Below are 16,742 nucleotides of genomic sequence, written 5' to 3' on the forward strand. Positions count from 1 at the left end.
ATGTTTCGTCTGCTCTGCCTCTCTTTTGGTCTTGCCTTTCCAGTCACTTTTCAGCCAAGCTTTACTGTTTGACTCCTCTCCGCCTCGGCCGTGGGAAACTCAGACCTCATTTTCCCTTCAGAAAGCAGCATCCACCCCTATCCAACCTCAGCATGAACCCAGGGAGATTCGCTTAATCTTGACCGGTACCCTCCGGCCCCAGCCTGCCGCTCCTGGGCGCCAGCCCTCCCTGGAGCTGCGGGAGTGCCCGTGGCGCTGGGGAGACGGAAGGGCAGCAGAGCGAGACGGCGCCGCGTTCGCAGAGCGGGGCCACGCGTGGCAGCAGGTGCCTGGGGCTTCACTCAGCACTTTTAGGAGGGATGTCTCCGAACCGGGCCAGGCCCATCGGCTTCGAATCGCCTTCGGCTCGGACAGTGTGTACAGAGGCGCTCGGTGCTGGTTGTGGGGTAGTGCCGAACCACCCAATATCCTCGCTTTTGGGGGCGCTGAGTTTTCTGGAAGAGGAGGAGCCAATATGCCGCGAGGTGGAGGGACCACTTGCTTCTCCCCCCTTCCCCTCCCCCTCCCCCAAAAAATAAGAAAATAGCGTGTGTCGTCTCCTCGCCATGTGCAGTGTCTGTGTGCGTGGGGTGTGCGCGGCACGGCGGAGCGGCGGCGCCAGTGCACCGCGGGGCGCGGAGCGGCAGCCGAGGCGCCCACCCGCCGCTGCCGGCGGCCCGTCGGGGCGTGCCCCCCTGCCCCACTCCCATCCCCCGCCCCCGGTAGCCGTGCAGCAGATGGCCCGCGGTCCGGGAGGGCGGCCTGCGCCCGCCCGCCGCTGAACGCATGACTGGAGCCGGGCTTTGGTGTCGCCCATCCCGGGAGGGTCCCGTGTGGAGTTCAAGGGCGGCCTTTGCCGGCTGACAGCAACGCGCTTGTTTTTCCCAGATATCTCGTCCGCCCCCGCCTCTCACGCCTGGAATCCTCCCTCCTTGCTTTCCCCTCCTGCTCATCGGTGAGAGGCCAATAGACTGCGGTCGGGAGATGGGGCGCACCGCAGCATTCTCCTCACCGCCACCCGCTGCAGCTCCCCGACCTCCCGCTGGGACCTCTCTTCTCCCACCCTCCCGGCTGTGGCATCTCCCTTCTCCCCGCAGCAGAGCCGGGGCCTCCCCCACCAGACTCCCCCCTCCACGGCGGGGTCTGGTCTCGCTGGCTGCCCGGCCGGCCGCTGGCCTGCAGCGGGAGCCGTCGGTATTCCGCCGAGTGATTGTAAACGGGTTTGACTGGCCGTTGATCCCGGGGTCAGGACTCTCCTCGCTAATCCCTCGCTCTCCAAACACCACCCCCCGCCCTTGTCCCCGCGTTCTCCCTCCCTCTCTCTCACCCCTCTCGCCTCCTTCCACCCCCGTTTCCCTCTTGCATCATTCATTTGCAGCCCCTCCGACGGCATCGGGGGCACTTCATTTCCTGGGGCTGCAGCTCGCAGATACCCACTCGCACCCCACGAACAACATTCCCCAGGCCTACTGCTCCACGACTCTGGGGTACTTGCTTAGCAAGATCAGGCCCCCGCACGTTCACACGGACACGCGGACAGACGGACACCCTGACGCTGTCCGCGTCCAAGGGACTGCCCCTTCCCGGCACTCCCCACGTGTTGCTGAGTGTAGGAGGGAAAGGGAGAGCTGGAGCTTACTGGGGGGAGCTGGCAGAAAGTGTGCGCGAAGGGGGGAGGGCGGGGCAGAAAAGGGCAGGGGAGGGTCGGTAAGTGCCCGGGAAAGGCGGGGGTATTGCGGGGCGTGGGAGAGAGTCGGCGCCAGGCCCGGGAGCGCATCTTGTCCAGATAACCCACAGGCACCTGTCAGTTCGTGTCTTTTAGTTCAATTTTACTCTACAGAAACTCTCAGATCAGCCGTTTCATTTAGTTTTCAGCGGGGGAGTGTGTATGTGTGATGTTGTGGTGCCTTTTTTTTAACGTTGTTTTTTTTTTTTTTCTTCCATGGCAGTTTACGCATGATAAGAAAAGCTATAACCTCGTCAGACGTTCAGGTGACCCGGCCTGATGTCATCTGCATGTGGCGCAGCTGGGAGGGAGGGTCCTCACCACCCCTCTGTCCAGTGAAGGAGCATTTCGTGGGGCTTCTTGTCCCGGTGTAGCCCTCCGGGCTCGTTGGCTCTGATTTCTGGAATCGTCCATCTTTTTATCTTCATGGATGATTTAATGTGCCCTCCTCCCCCACTCCGTTGCTCCCAGAGGCTCGGAGCCGTCCCATCGATGCCCCGCCAGGCGCCTGTTGCGGTGTGACTCCGGCTGAGGGCACGGAGGAGTGGAACTGGAGGGAACGGCTTTTCCCCGGGGCCCAGCGCCACTCCTACGAGCTCAGCGAGCCATGTACGGTGGGGGGAAGGAGAGGGGGGAAAAAAAGTGGGGGGAGAACCGTTGGGAAAGAGCTGTGGAGTTCAGGCCAAGTTTGCGTTTTGGCTCGAAGTTTGGAGCGGATCAAATCTGTTATCGCTCTGTGCCTCCTGTCCTTCTGGCTGCTCTGCCGCCGCCCCCCTCCCGGGGCAGATGGACCCTCCGTCAGAGCGCTGACCGCGGGGGCGGGATCTGGCCCATGGGGGGCCTTGACCCCAAGCTCCCCACGCTACATGCAGCCTAACTCCGCAGAGGGCACCTCCACCGCGCTCCCCTTCGCCTTACTCCCTGGATTGTCCTTCCTTTTACTGAAAACGAGATGACTTTTTGGTTTAATTCTTCCACATACGCGATTTTAATAGCTCTGTCAATCATGTTAAAGGAGGAACATTTCATACAATTTTAGATTTAATGTACTTAAACCATAAATCGCTTAAACCTATTCTTAGTTTTGCATATTCAATTATTCTCTTATATATAACTCGCACAGCAAAAAGCCGGAAGACCTAATTATTTTACTGTACCTAAACCCAACTCATCTGCCTAGGAAAGCTGTTTCGTTTGTATACCCAAACGTGAAGTTTAACTTAAGTAAAGTGAACTGCCAAACCAACCAGTAAAACACAAGTAACAAAAAAAGCAGCAAAAAATTCTACCCTGATGATGTTTCGGGGAGGGCGGGGAGGGGTGTGTGTGTTTTTGGTATTTTGTAGTGGAGTTTTTTGGTTTTTTGTTTGATGGGGTTTTTGTGGGGGTTTTTTGATTTTTTTTTTTCATTTGGAGGGTTGCCTTTCGCAGAGCAAAATTTATTTCTTTGAAAGGCGGGCTGAGAATATTCGAAGCTTATTTGAATATAACCGAGATTGGGTCTGTTTAATCCGCTTGTGTTGAAAGTGCAGGTATTCCCATTATTCTAGGCATAACGCCATTGAGCCGCAAAATTCTGAGGGTAGGAGGGAAAACTCGTTAAAAGGAGATCATTTAGAGAACAGTAATATTTCTTTTTTTTAAGCGTTTCCCCGTAGTATTTCTGTTGTTTGGACGCAAATAAACAGATGTTTATTTGCTTTTCTCCCTTGACCGTCCCAGTCCTCCTATTCCATCAGACGTGTTCAGCGATACAGGATCGTCTCACTGGGATTTTTCTATTCTGCATAGTCAGCAAATGTGATTTTCAATAGCTATGATCCTTAAAGAAAAGACACGTAACAGGGTTGCATCAGATGTATATGTGTCTGCATGTGCATATGTACACACACACACTCCTCTTCGGTCATGATGCTATCTACAGTGTGTATAGATATTTACGAGTACGTAGTATGCACATGAAGGAAAACACATTTCAAGAAACAGTTCAACAGGTAGCCAGCCTAATATGCATATCTAAAGGTACGGCTAATAATATTTTAAATTACATCTAGGATTGTGTTTGGCTGGAGGTAACCGACGCCAGGGAAGTTTTCTCACAGTTTCCTGCTTTCTGTGTGCTCTGTTCAGAGGGTGAACATTTCCAAAAGTCGCCTGTCGACTGAACCCGCACACACCTCGCTATGATAAAGGCTCAAATAGTTGAAAAAAAAAAAAAAGTGTGGGGCTTATTTTCGGTTGAAATCAACAGACACCTTCCATGAAAATTCTATGTTCAGTTTAAAGCATGAGTGATTTATACAAAATTATCAACATAACTCGGAAGAGTTATATATGTCAATTGACATGTAAGCATTATAGAAGAAGTGCAATCTCTAACAGGGACCAAAACCTCTCCTCATTAACCAACTAAAACTTCCGCACTCATTATGGACGAAGTATTTATTCGCCAGCGCTAAAAGATAATTTAAAAAGTCCTACAGCCTGCTGCCGCCGACATTACAGTCACGGAAGTTAATTTTGTTTCCTTTTGTTTAAGTAGTTATAACTATTTTAAAAATTCATTTGCTACAGAAGTTTACAGCAAACTTTTAATTCTAACATATCGAAAAGTATCGACCGACAGCTAGAAAAAAAATTAAATTTCAAAGCACTGAACAACATTCTGCAACGAACTGACATGCATCGTTTTGCTCGACAGCTTTAGCACCAGTCGCTGAAAATTGAGGGGAGGGGGGGCCGTCGGAGGGGACAGAAACGTGTGACCCCTCTGTTCCGCGCTCGCCCCCCGGGATGCTCCGGAGGGATGGGGCTACTTTTCGGGCTTGAGGTTTAGAAGTCGCTTTTCTTTTCGAGACGAGCAAAACTAAGCTCTTTCTCTTTTCAAGGTGTAAATTAGAGGGGAAGTGCCTCCCTGACCGGTGCCTTCTCGATTCCAGGGGAGGTAGGTGCCCCCCCTGGGCCGGCGGGAACTCCCGGCCGAGCGGGGACCCGAGGCGAGCAGGGGTGGGCAGCACCCGATTACCCCCCAAGGGGAAAGTTGCTGCCCCGGCAAGGATTAGACCACCAGCCCAGCCATAAAGTCCACAAAATAAATGTTCACGGTTAGAAGAGTAACGCAGTAAGAGGCTTTCCCTTGCAGTAGGGAACGAGTATTAAAATAAATCTACCTTCATCCCTCCCGATTTACACAGGTTAGGGAACATCGATATTTACTGCAGATTGCACTTCCTTCTGTTTGCAGCTGCTGTTTAAAACTTCCTCCCCAAAATTTAGGTTTACCCGCTGTATTTCTAGGTTTACCATGGTAAACACTACTAAGTTCTCCGGGAAATTTTTGTTTGTTTGTTTGTTTGTTTGTTTTTAAAAACCAGGTGACTTTTTCCGCTTTGAAATTTATTTAACTCAAAAAAAAAAAAAAAAGGACGCATCCTTCGGATTTCTGTTTAGCAGAAAAGCTTTTTAGTAAACTATGTACAAAATCTGAATTCCTTCATAATGCCTAAATAAAAATTATTTCACAATGCATTTACAAGAAATGATACAAAAAGAAAACAAAACCGAAGAGAAAACAAACAAACAAAAATATCCAGATACAATAAAATTTTACAAACCTCAGGGAAAAAAATGTAGCTCCTAAAAGAAAAACAAAAGTTTTATAAATAAACAAACAAGTAACAAAAAAACCCCAACCCAACAAAACCGCGAGAATATCTACAAAAAACTTTTTAATTGTTCTTTTGGATTTGCTTTAGTACATGAGTAATAAATGAGAACTGTTTCCTCATCAACTTCGAGTTAATTAGTCAATAAAAAGCCTTCGCAAGAAGTGATCCGTGACTGAAATCGTAGCAGTTCCACGCGGTATAAAAGTTGGCATCGCCTACAACTTTTTGTTGGTATTTTTTTGTCTTTCCACCATCGTTTCCCCCCCTTTCTCCTTTTTTCCTCCCTTATTTTCTCTTTCTCTTCTTTTGCAAATAAACGCACTATGCCTCTTGGGTGAATGATAAATACTGTACAAAAAGTCTCGATAAAACACGGAAGTTCAGTTTAAAACTAGTTTCATAAACTAGTCCTTCTAAAAAAAAAAAAGGTAAGTAAAGCAACCGTTACCTTTTTTCTCTCTCGTCATTATTATTATTATTTATTATTATTATTACAAGAACATCAAAACATTTCTGTACAAAAAGGAAGGAAGAAAGAAAAAAAAAAAAGAAAGAGAGGCGGGGAAGGGCGGGAGGGAAGGGGCGCGAGAGGCAAAAATAAGAGGGGGAACCTGGGAGCGGGGCAGGAGAGGCGCGGGGCCGGGACGCGGGAGGGCGGCCGGGGCTGAGCGTGCGGTGGCAGCGGCGGGGCGCGCAGTCCAGCGGAACGGCCCGGGGCCGCGGCCGGGGCCCGAAAGCCGAGCCAGTGCTCGCACCCGAGCCTGCCTCCGCCGCTCCGGTGCCGGCGGGGGTTCAGATATGCGTCAAGGGGACGGTGCCGTTCACCCCCGTGCTGGCGCTCTGGTAGTGCTGGGGCAGGGAGTGGAGCCGGCTCTGGGCGGCAGCTGCCGCCGGATCACCACCTTCCCCGGCCGGTAAGTACATGCTGATCATCTCCCGCAGGTCCCCGGGGCACGGGGCCCGCGAGTGCGAAGTGACGGGCGGGCTCACGCTGGGCTCCGACTTTACCAGCGAGCCCAGGGCGCCCAGCGCCCCCGAGGAGGCGGCCGCCGCCGCCGCCGCCGCCGCCGCTGCCGCCGCCGAGTTCTGGTGGGGCTGGGAGCCGTAGGGCAGGGCGCCGTAGCCCGAGGGCGAGGCGCTCATGTAGCCCTGCGAGTTGGAGATGGGGCTATACTGCAGGGCGCCCATGTCGTAGCGGTGCATGGGCTGCGGGTTGTGCGGATGGTGCGGGTGATGGGGGTGCGGGTGGTGCGGGTGCCCCCCGCTGCCCGGGTGCTGGCTGTAGGCGAGCTGCGCCTCCTGCATCATCGCCGCCGCCGCCGCCGCCGCCGCCACCGAGCCCGGGTAGGCGCCGTTCGCCCAGCCGTTCATGTGCGCGTAGCCGCCGCTGGCCGTGCCGCCGGGGCTCTCCAGCCGCTGCCCAACACCGCCCGGGCTGACGCCGACGCCCATGCCCACGCCGACACCGGCCGGGCCTCCCGCGGCCGAGCCGGCGCTCAGCAGCCCCCCGGCCAGCGAGTACTTGTCCTTCTTGAGCAGGGTCTTGGTCTTCCGCCGGGGCCGGTATTTATAATCCGGGTGCTCCTTCATGTGCAGCGCCCGCAACCGCTTCGCCTCGTCGATGAACGGTCTCTTCTCGGCCTCCGACATGACTTTCCACTCGGCCCCCAAGCGCTTGCTGATCTCCGAGTTGTGCATTTTGGGGTTCTCCTGGGCCATCTTCCGCCGCTGGCCCCGCGACCACACCATGAAGGCGTTCATGGGTCTCTTGACCCGGTCCTGGTTCGCTTTGTTTCCCCCGCCGCCGCCGCCGCCGCCTCCTCCGCCGCCTCCCGCTCCGGTCTGCCCCGAGAGGTTCGTGGGGGCCTGGGCTCCGCCGGGGGAGTGCAAGTCCGTCTCCATCATCATGCTGTACATTCAAGTAGCTTTTTTATTTTCCACCGGCGCCAGACGTGAAAAATGAATCAAACATAGAGGAGCCCGGGCGGACGGGGAGCGAGCGAGGTGAAACCCGTTCGTATCTAGGTAGCTACCGCCGTGGAAAAAAAAGAAAGGAAAAAAAAAAAAAGAGGAGAAGAAAACCGCGAGGAGGGCGATCGGCAACCCCACCGGCGAAAAACTTTCTCCCTTTTGCAAACCACTTTCGGGGCTCGGCGGCGACGGGAGTTCGAGCTGCTCAAACAGGTGCACGGCAAACTTGCTCCTTCACTTGGCGCGGCGGGAGGAGTGTGCGGAGCCGTCGGCGGTGTCCTCCACTCGCCGGCGCTCCCCGGCAGACGCGCGCACACCCCTCCGCTCCCTCTCTTATCCTTAACGGAGCTATTTTTTTTTTGTTCTTTGCTGCTAACTTGGAGAGAGAGAGGGAGGGAGGGGAGAGAGCGTGTGTGACTTGCATCCGCTGATCGCAGGTGAACGGAGCAGAAGAGAGGAGAACCCACCGCCACGCGAAAAGGAGGTGAAAAAAAAAAAAAGTATTTAAACGTTAACTGAAAAAAAAAAAAAAAAAGCGGGAGGAGGATCAGGGGAGGGAGGGGGTGGGGGAAGAAGCCCAACCAAAACACGCGCCGAGCCCGGCGGCCGGGGCGCGGCGGCACAGTAATTTGCTGGCGGTGGTCTCCCTCCCGCGGCCCGGGCGGGACGGGCCGGGAAGGGGCCGGGACGGGGCCGGGACGGGGCCGGGAAAGGAGGAGAAGGAGGAGGAGCCGCCGGGCGCGCGGGCGAACGACGCCGCAGCCATACGGCGCGCGCCGAGCCCGCCTTAAATCGCCTGCCGGCGGCCAATGGGGGTGCGCCGCCGGGCCGTGATTTGCATATGGCGCGCGCCGGGCGGTGACGTGCGGCGGGGCGCGCCGCGCGCGGGGGGGCGCGCGGGCGGAGGGGGCGCCCCCGAGGCGGGGACACAACAGAGCCCCATCCCGCCATCCCGGCCAACCCGCCCGCCCCACGGGCAGCGCCCCGGGCAGGCCCGGCCCGCGCTTAGGCGACCGTCGAGCGGTATTTAGGGGGACTGAGGCGCCCCAGGCTGTCCGCCCCGCCACAGAACCGGTGCGAGCGGCGCCTAAGACTGCCTTTTCCTCGGGACTTCGTCCGTTCTGGAGATTTCTCCAGAGCCCCCTCAGACGTCTCTCCCAGGTGTTAAAACTGCTCCCAGGCACGAGGCAGAGTTAAAACTAGGCCCGGGCATGAAACAGAGACTGGACGCAGTCATTATTCACTTAGTCCTAGGGGATTTGAAATTACCTGCGACTAAAGAAGATACATGAAAAAATATGTTATATTGATATAGAGTAAGTACAGGTGTATGACTTTTTTTTTTCCCCCTTGAAAATATTAAAAGACTACCCTTGTGCCTTGGCTGTTCTGTGAGATTTTAGTTATTTTACAGAGGGGAGAAAATGGTCCACGTGGAAATTCATGCTGCAATCTTTAATTGCAGCCATAGGGATGGCATTTCTGTCGCACAAGTGCCCACGCAGATATAAACTGCTGCCCCCATCATCTTTTGTCGGGTGGAGAAAGGGACACATGCATCCCTGCTCTTTTCATGGTCTGTGAGTGTAAATTCTCCTGACCCTAGTGGCCATTCAAGGCTGGAATCATGCCGCAGCTTCCCCAGCTACTGGTATTACCACCAGAAGTTTTCTGCAGTAAGAGTACACACCATGCACAAAGCACCATCCTTAGGCGCTGGGCTACGATTAGACTTTTTTTTTTCCCATTTCCAATGACTTGTTGTGAAATAGTGATCTCACCATGATAATCTGGGTTTTCTGGCAAGAGGAAAGCACCTCTCAATTGCTGCTGTCCAAAGGCTTGGCCTGCTTCTGGGCCTTTTGAGCTCAGCCTGAGTGATGATGTTAGCTCAGATGGGCATGCTTTTGGGAGGATCCTGTTCCCTTCTAGTCAGCCTTAGGGGTTCCAAGAGGGGACAGGAGGTAGTGCAGGATTGGACACATGTTTCTCCAGCTGATATTTTCTCAAGTTGCCACATCTGCTGTGGCAAAACAAGCGAGGCTGCTGTGATTGCTAAATTATGTATTTAAAATATAATTGGTTGAGGTAGGAGGGGAGGGTGAAGGGAGAGAACGTTTCTGCAGAAAGGCACGTTTCCACTTGGATGGCCAAATGAAGATATTAGGAGTAAAAACTGCGAGATAAATGACATGGCTCGCACATTATCCATCCACTCAAGGCCTTAGTGGTATTTCTCCCTGAAATTTGATATTAAGGTACCTAGGGGCCTCCTGATAAATAAATGGGTCGAATCTCTGTAGGCCAACCTTTTCCAGAGGAGTTCCTTGCATCCTGCCAGCCAGAAGTCCCCATGGGAACATATGCTTATCCCTAGGAACTGGTGAAACACACCAGCTTCCCTCTCCCTCACATGCAGGTAAACGGTGGAGGAGGCTGACCCTGTCTTCCCTTCTCTGGTGTGAGGGCAATCGCTCATCTGGAAGCCCCTGAGGCTGCCCCCCTCCTGGGATTTTTGTCCGTGTGGGGTTTCCCTCTCTTTCCTTCCACCCCCGGCAGATAAACACAGAGCGCCCCTTCCCTCTCCTAAAAGCAGCCAAACTACCACGAACGCGGTCTTTTTGGGGGTGAAATGCAGACAGGGAGCGAGGAGCAAGGATATGCTGCTACCGTGAGCCCTCTTGCCTCTGGCTCAGGCGCACCCAGTTCTCCGGCGGCTGGAGGATGTGTATCGACTGAACAGGGGGTAGAGGGGGGTGGGAGAGGAGACATAAAAACCAGCTCGGGAGGGCAGACAGGGGCTTTTCTTCCGTGGTAAAGGTAGCGCGGATCCCTGTTCGCGGGACAAGGAACGAGGTCAAGCGCTTTTGCGAGTGTCATTTGACAGGGGAGAAAAGCCAAAAGAAGTCTACGGGGCTAGGGTAACGCGGCCGGGGGCTGTGCCCGGAGATGGGAGGTACTTGGGCTTTCCCCAAGAGGAAAGTGGGTTGCCAAGAACCAGGGGTCGGGTGGTGAAACGAATAGGTGGAGGCGGCCCCGGGAAGCGGTGTGTGCTGGGTGAACGCTGCAGAGGAGCCAAAGGGAAAGTCCTGTTCCCAGTGCGGGAAGAACTAAAAGTCAGCTCGCAGCCCTGGCCACCGCCCGAGCCCGCGGAGTGGACAGGTGCCGGCGGGGCCCGTTCGCGGGCCGGTCGCACTGACAAGTGCCTCCCTCGGCCTCCGCTACCCCCCACCTCTGCGCTGTGCGGCGGGACGCGCCTCCCCCCGCTCCCGGCTGCGGCAGGAGGGCCGCCCCCTCGGGGCGGGGGTCGCCCGCCGCGGGCCCGGCCGACGCTGTGCCCTCTGTGCCGCCGCGGACGAGGAGGGGGCCAAGGGGCGGCGGGGCCGAGCCGGGCGCCCCGGAGCAGGCGGCGATCGCCGTCTGCTGGCTGCCGCCGTGCCTCCCGCGCCCTCGCCCCAGGTCGAGACCGGTGAGCGCCAGTCCGCGCCGGGGCGATACTATGGGGAGATTATTAAGAGTGATGCTGGCTGATCCCGCGCCAGCCCTGCCTGAAACGCAGGGTGGGGAGGTGGGGGGATCGCTTGCAGCTCCTCTGGCACTTCACTGCAAAAGCCGCTGGCCCGCACGAAACGCGAAGCGCTCCCTCGCTCCCGGGGTGCCGTTACCCGGGCCAAGGCGAGCAACCATAAGGGAGCAGAAAGGGTAGGCAAGGGGGAGAGAGGAAGCCCTTTCCTGCCTCGGAGGAGACTTGTGGACGACCTGCTACCCAGTCGAGGTGGGATGGTGGAAAAAGGGCACCTGAATAAAGTCTCACTTTCTTTTCCAGTCTTAACTACTGTTCCGTGCGATCCTACAACCCCAGTCCCAAATCAGCTACGGGCTCTCTCTGTGTTTTGTTGTCTTTTCCCAGCTTGCTGGGTAAAAGCGTATGGAGAATCTCTGGAGCTTTCGAGTAGGGGCTCACCCTGTGAACGGTACTCACACATATAATTCAAATTTCACAGCTGACCTGCTCTGAAAACCTCAATCAGCTTCTAATTGAAGGGAAAACAAAATATTGCTTCCCTACAGCAGAGCTAACGATTTAATCATTATATCAGACATTATAGCTTTTAATTAGGCTAATGCTGATACTGTATGGAAAGAGATAATTCAACACAGTTCTTGATGAATTCTGTAATTGGGTTAACGGTGGAGCAGTTGGGGGAAGAGACGTCAATATTCAAGCTGCGTCTATAGCCACCAGGTTTATGAATGAAAGGGAAGGGGGGGAAAAGAAAAGGGAGGGGAAGAAAAGGGCTAAAATTCCCTGACGATAAATGTCTCCCCCCTTCGCCCAGGAGAGCCGTGCCAACCAACTGGAAGCGTGACGAGGGTAAGGGCTGTCCTGCCACCGTCTCGGCGCGCCCCGCTCCCGGCCGCCGGTCCCAGACAGCCCGGACTGTCGCGACACCAGCGCGACCCGAGTGGTGGCCCCGCTGCGGGACCACACTGCGGCTCCCCGGGGAGACTCTGGGGGACGTCGGCTTGGCTCCCAGGCCGCTTTCCCTGTATCTGCACCCCAGCCAAAGGGTCGCCTACCGCCGCGCTGGGAGCATGAGGGGAGGGGGCAACCTGGACCACCAGTACAGAAACCGCCCTGCGGGATGCCCTGGGGTAAAGTCGGGAGGCATGGCGGGGGACACTGAGTATGGTACAGGACGGGGCCGAAAGGTTTCTGAAGTCGTTATGAGAGCAGGCAGTTGCCCTCCGCGCCCGGGGCCGGCAAGGCTCGGCTGCCCGGAGCCGCCCGCCCTGCGGGGCGCGGGTGCTGGGGACGGGGCGCGACACGGAGCACAGGGGTGTACTCAGGGCCAGCCTGTTCCGGGCAAAATCAAAGCGTCCGGAGGGCAGACGGCTGTTCCGTGTAGGTGCTTCCATTTATTTATTTATTGTGCCAGATAGAAGGGGGGCTGGAGCCGTTTTTCTAAAAGAATTCTGCATCACCATTCCCTCCCCAATGTCGATAAACTGTCCCTTTCCGAAGAGTTTGTCTATCCAAGCCTTTCTGTTTTCGCTCCTTTCTAGTTTCTAGTTTCTAATTTCTACTGGCTTTGAAAATGAGCTTTATCTTTTCTCTGCGCCTAAAAGTAGTATCGATCTCCCCACACGTTTGATCTCCGCAGTAGCCGGCGGCCGCACCAGGGCGACAGCAGGTCCCGGTGGGCAGGTGGGCCGGGAGCGTCATCTCCCAGTTCAGTTCCCGGGACCGACACTGCAGAGGGAACGCCGAGGCACACCTCGGTGGAAGGGCGGGACGGTCAGTCGGCGCCTCAGCAGAGATTTGCTTCCCCTCTCGTCTCACCGAGAGGACATACTGCGTTGCCCCCTCGCATTGGAACGGCCCCGATCCTTCGCCCGATGGGAGTTCCGAGTCGGCAGAAAAAGCAGAATCGTGACTTTACGAAATTTTGCCAGCAGGAGCATTTTCTACAAATGTTTGTTTATGCTACGCATTAGCTCGACTTCCAGCACAATATTGTTCCGAAAGAGGAATATCCTGTATTGTGATCTATCCTTGTCTTATTTTGTCAGTAATTACAGTAAAATTAAATGGGTCATTGATAACACTCCAATGACACAACTCCCTGTAATTAACAAGCTGAATACACCTTTTTTACATTACACAAAAGTTGTAATTTTCAAGTCTGTTCAGATTTTTTTTTTAATTATTATTACTAAGGCACATGCCAGGAATATGTGCTGATCAGATGGCACAGCATCTCGCGGGAGAAGAGGGTTTGCACTATCCTATTTCCTAGGGTTTGGGACTTCTACCTTAGTGGATGGCCACACCTTTAACTTTTTACAATCGAGTTATCGATTGGCCCTCTAGACAAAAAAAAAAAAAAAATCCAAAACGAACCCCAAGAAAACCTATTTATTTTCCAACAAAAAGAAAATATTTTAAAAGCATAGTTTTGCAACTGTGAACTTTTAAAGGAAAAGGAAGAACTATGGGGATGGAGAGTCTGTCGGACTAGCATGACACGGGAAGTTAGTACGAAGTTAATCTTTAAAATTGTGCTGCTGAAATGCCAGTCACGCAAAAAGAGCTTCACAAGCCCAGGTGCGGCATCCCATTTCCAGAAGGGCAACCTGGCTGGTTATGTCTGTGGCAAGTCGCTCAGAACACCGTAAAGGTAATATTTCTGGTTTGAATCCTCGTCAGTTATACCCCAATTGCAAAGGCATCATTTAGGGCAAGTCGGAATGAATTTGCATAAAAAATAAACGAAAGGGGGGGAAAAAAGAAATAATGTAGAAGCTTATTTCTTGCAGGCCATCCTGTTATTGCAAATTAGATTAGCTACATAGGCTTCAATATAAACATGACACGAGGTTCACAGGAGAGTGAAAGTATCATCCACTCCAATCTCTCCTTTCATTGAAACGTCCTCCACAAATTACATCTTCTCATTTAATATACTTTTTCATGAGATTAAAACATCACTTTGACACGATTTCAAACCTTTTCGGTCACTCATCCAGTGCTTACTTCAGAAAACAGCAAACAAGGGGAAAACTAGAAACATCTAAATAATCTCAGACCGCTGGTCTGGAAATTAAAGGTACCCAGAGGAAATACATGATCCTCTTGCTCCATCCAGTGCAGCATTCTGGCTATGGGAAGGCGGATAATGAACCCTTGAGACACGAGGAGAAAAAACCGGTTTTCTTCCCACCAACGGGAGATCCCGATTACTTGGCCGCAGCCGTGTTTATTTGCCTTTGGAAAAGCGGTGTTTCTCGCAGATCTGTTTTTCAGCAGATCGCTGACTGATACTTCACATTCCCGTTACACGGATTCCCTGGCTGTCAACGTAAGGCGGGATAGCAAAAAGGCTACTGACACCTTTAGCAAATACATAATTTACATCAAAGATTGGCAAACCTGAAAAACGTGCTGGGGCGGGAGGTGGGGTGGGGGAGGGAGGGCAGGTTGTTCATAGATTGTCCTGTTTTAGGAATAACAGCGCTTGCAACTATCTAAGGCTACAGTTTATCTGCACCCACAGCCTGACCCAGCCCGCAGCTGGTGCAGGGAGGCAGCCTCCGCCCCCGGCCGGACCCCTCCTCCCCGAGGGGCATATCCTTTTCCCGAGGTGGATGTGTCAATTTTTGCCACAGGGGCTGCGCAACCGGGCGGCCCACGACGGGCAGGGGATGGCGGCAGCCCCCTGGGCCCGCAGCAGCCGCTCTGCCCCTCCGCGGAGTCGGGACCAGGAGCGGCAGGCGGAGACGGGGCGCGCTGAGACGCTGGTGCAGCCCGGCTTGGTGGGAAGAAACGGTAGTTCGTCATCTTACTCCCTGCTTGATACTGTACGTTTGGGAACAATTTGCAACCACCCTTCCTAACCCCATCCCGTCATCTATCCATCCCTTCATCTATTCATCCCTCCATCCATCCCTCCATCCATCCATCCATCTACCCTCCCCCCCTTAACAAAGAGGCTTTCAAACCATAACCTTTTATGGCAGCCCGCGGGAATCAATGCGATAAAACGGGGTTTTAATGGGTTAATTGACTGGAGCCGCTATCATGTTTAAACACCTGTTTCTGAAAAGAGATTCAGCCAAAACCAGTCCCCTCCCTGATCGATAGATGTACAACCTTGCTCCATTGCCTGTTGATCGACCCCAAATACCACCGTCAAATATGAGAGGAAAAATCCATGTCACCGTTTTAATATCCCGACACTTTATGGCAATAGTCAGAAGCTCTACAGACACTTTGGAGTCGGGGAGAGAGGGTGGGACCCTGGGTCGGACCAACCCAGGTAACCCTAAACCCCTAGTGTTTTTTTCGCCGGGACTTCGAGAGGCTGGGCACAACCTCCCTGTCGAGAGGTCCCGGCAGCTGTCACCTTCACAGAGAACCGGATCCGGGGATCCCCGTTCCCTGGGAAGACGGAGCCGGGCTCATTCCGGCCGCATTAGCAGTGCTGGGAGCCCATATGAATGCTCGTTCCGAGGGGCAGAGATTAAGCAGGCATTAGTTGTAATAGCTGAGGGCTGCTATGCCTATTGATTTCCCTTTTTTTGGCAGTATTAATACAGCCAAGCCCACCGGTCAGTCACAGCGAAATTGATTCTTTGCCCAAGACACCTTTCACTAAATGGCACCCGCGCACCGACATGTTAATTTTTGAATGTGTAACCGGAGCGGGCGCTGCGCGCTCGGGAGGCAGCGCCGTCGCCCCCGGCGCCCTCCCCGCCCCAACCCGCCCGCAGTCCCTGGCCCCGGCCCCGGTTGCCGCTTCCCTCCCCCGCCTCAAAACCCACGAGGCATCTTCCCCAGAAGGCGGAGGGGGGCAGCCCAAAACACTGTCGCCCGCGCTTCCCCCCCTCCCCCCCAAATCCGTGTCATAGCCGATAACCCAGTGACTGCAATCGGCTCTTCCCTCCTTGCAGCAAAAGTAACTTGGAAGCCCTCCCTTCGCCGGCTTTCCCTCCTCCGTTCCCAAGACAGGGTGAAGACCCCCTCAAAAGTTAGAGGCACACTTACAGTTGCTCTTCCAGCTCCAGCCTCCTCCCAACATATCATCTGAAGGGGCAGCCTTATTATTATTACTTCCCTCCCCCCCCCCGCTCTAGCCTAGCTCACACCTTCATCCGACCGTGCCTGCAGGTGCAGGGCAGCGCGACATGGAGCCGGCGGTCTCCTCCTCGCCCCTCGCCCAGCCGCAGCTCCCAGGCGGCTGTGCCCGAGCCACGAGTGCCCGGCGACACACGCACACTCACCATTCGCGCTCTCTCGCTCACTCGCTCTCTCTCTCTCCCCCTCACACACACACGCGCAACACACACACACACTGCACTGGAGAGGGGGAGAGAGGGAGAGTGGGAGAGAGAGAAGAAAATGAAATTTATTATTGATAGAAAAGATTTTAAAGACAATTTCAAGTTATTGTTTCGGTCTGGAGAGAAAAGGGAAAAAAAAGAAACGGGAAAAAAAAGAGAGGGGCTTTTCTCCCCACCCCAACATAATGAAATGCCTTTTGTGTGGCACCGAACAATACCAAACAAGTATTCTAATAAATAGCCACTTTTTTGTTCCGTCGCGGCAGTGAATAGAATTGAGCAGTTGGTTTGAGAGCAGCTGGAGCGCCGCGCCGAGCGGGGAGGTGGAGCTCGGAGCCTTCCTCCTCTTTCTCTTCCCCTTTACCTCTCTCACACGCACTTTCTCCTCTAAGCTTGCATTTCTGCCTTCCAGCTCCTGCTGGGCCACTCTTCCCTGCTCCTTTCTCCGGTGGAGATGCCTCCTGGAAGGGAAGAGCCACCCCTGGGTGCCGCTT

At 54.3% G+C, this 16,742-nt stretch overlaps 1 protein-coding gene across 1 annotated transcript; it reads right to left on the reverse strand.

Annotated features, from left to right (window-relative positions):
* Positions 1-6,175: 6,175 nt before the first annotated feature.
* Positions 6,176-8,151, reverse strand: SOX1 (SRY-box 1). The gene has a single exon (XM_017817345.1). The coding sequence runs from the start codon at positions 7,348-7,350 to the stop codon at positions 6,226-6,228; it is 1,125 nt and encodes a 374-aa protein (XP_017672834.1). The 5' UTR covers positions 7,351-8,151; the 3' UTR covers positions 6,176-6,225.
* Positions 8,152-16,742: the final 8,591 nt, after the last annotated feature.

The sequence above is a fragment of the Lepidothrix coronata genome, unplaced genomic scaffold (assembly GCF_001604755.1).
Source record: "Lepidothrix coronata isolate B3197 unplaced genomic scaffold, Lepidothrix_coronata-1.0 Scaffold60, whole genome shotgun sequence".
In the NCBI taxonomy this organism is placed as follows: Eukaryota; Metazoa; Chordata; class Aves; order Passeriformes; family Pipridae; genus Lepidothrix; species Lepidothrix coronata.

Excerpts from the sequence above, each read along its gene's own strand:
- SOX1 (XM_017817345.1), bottom strand. The coding sequence starts at position 7,350 with ATGTACAGCATGATGATGGAGACGGACTTGCACTCCCCCGGCGGAGCC.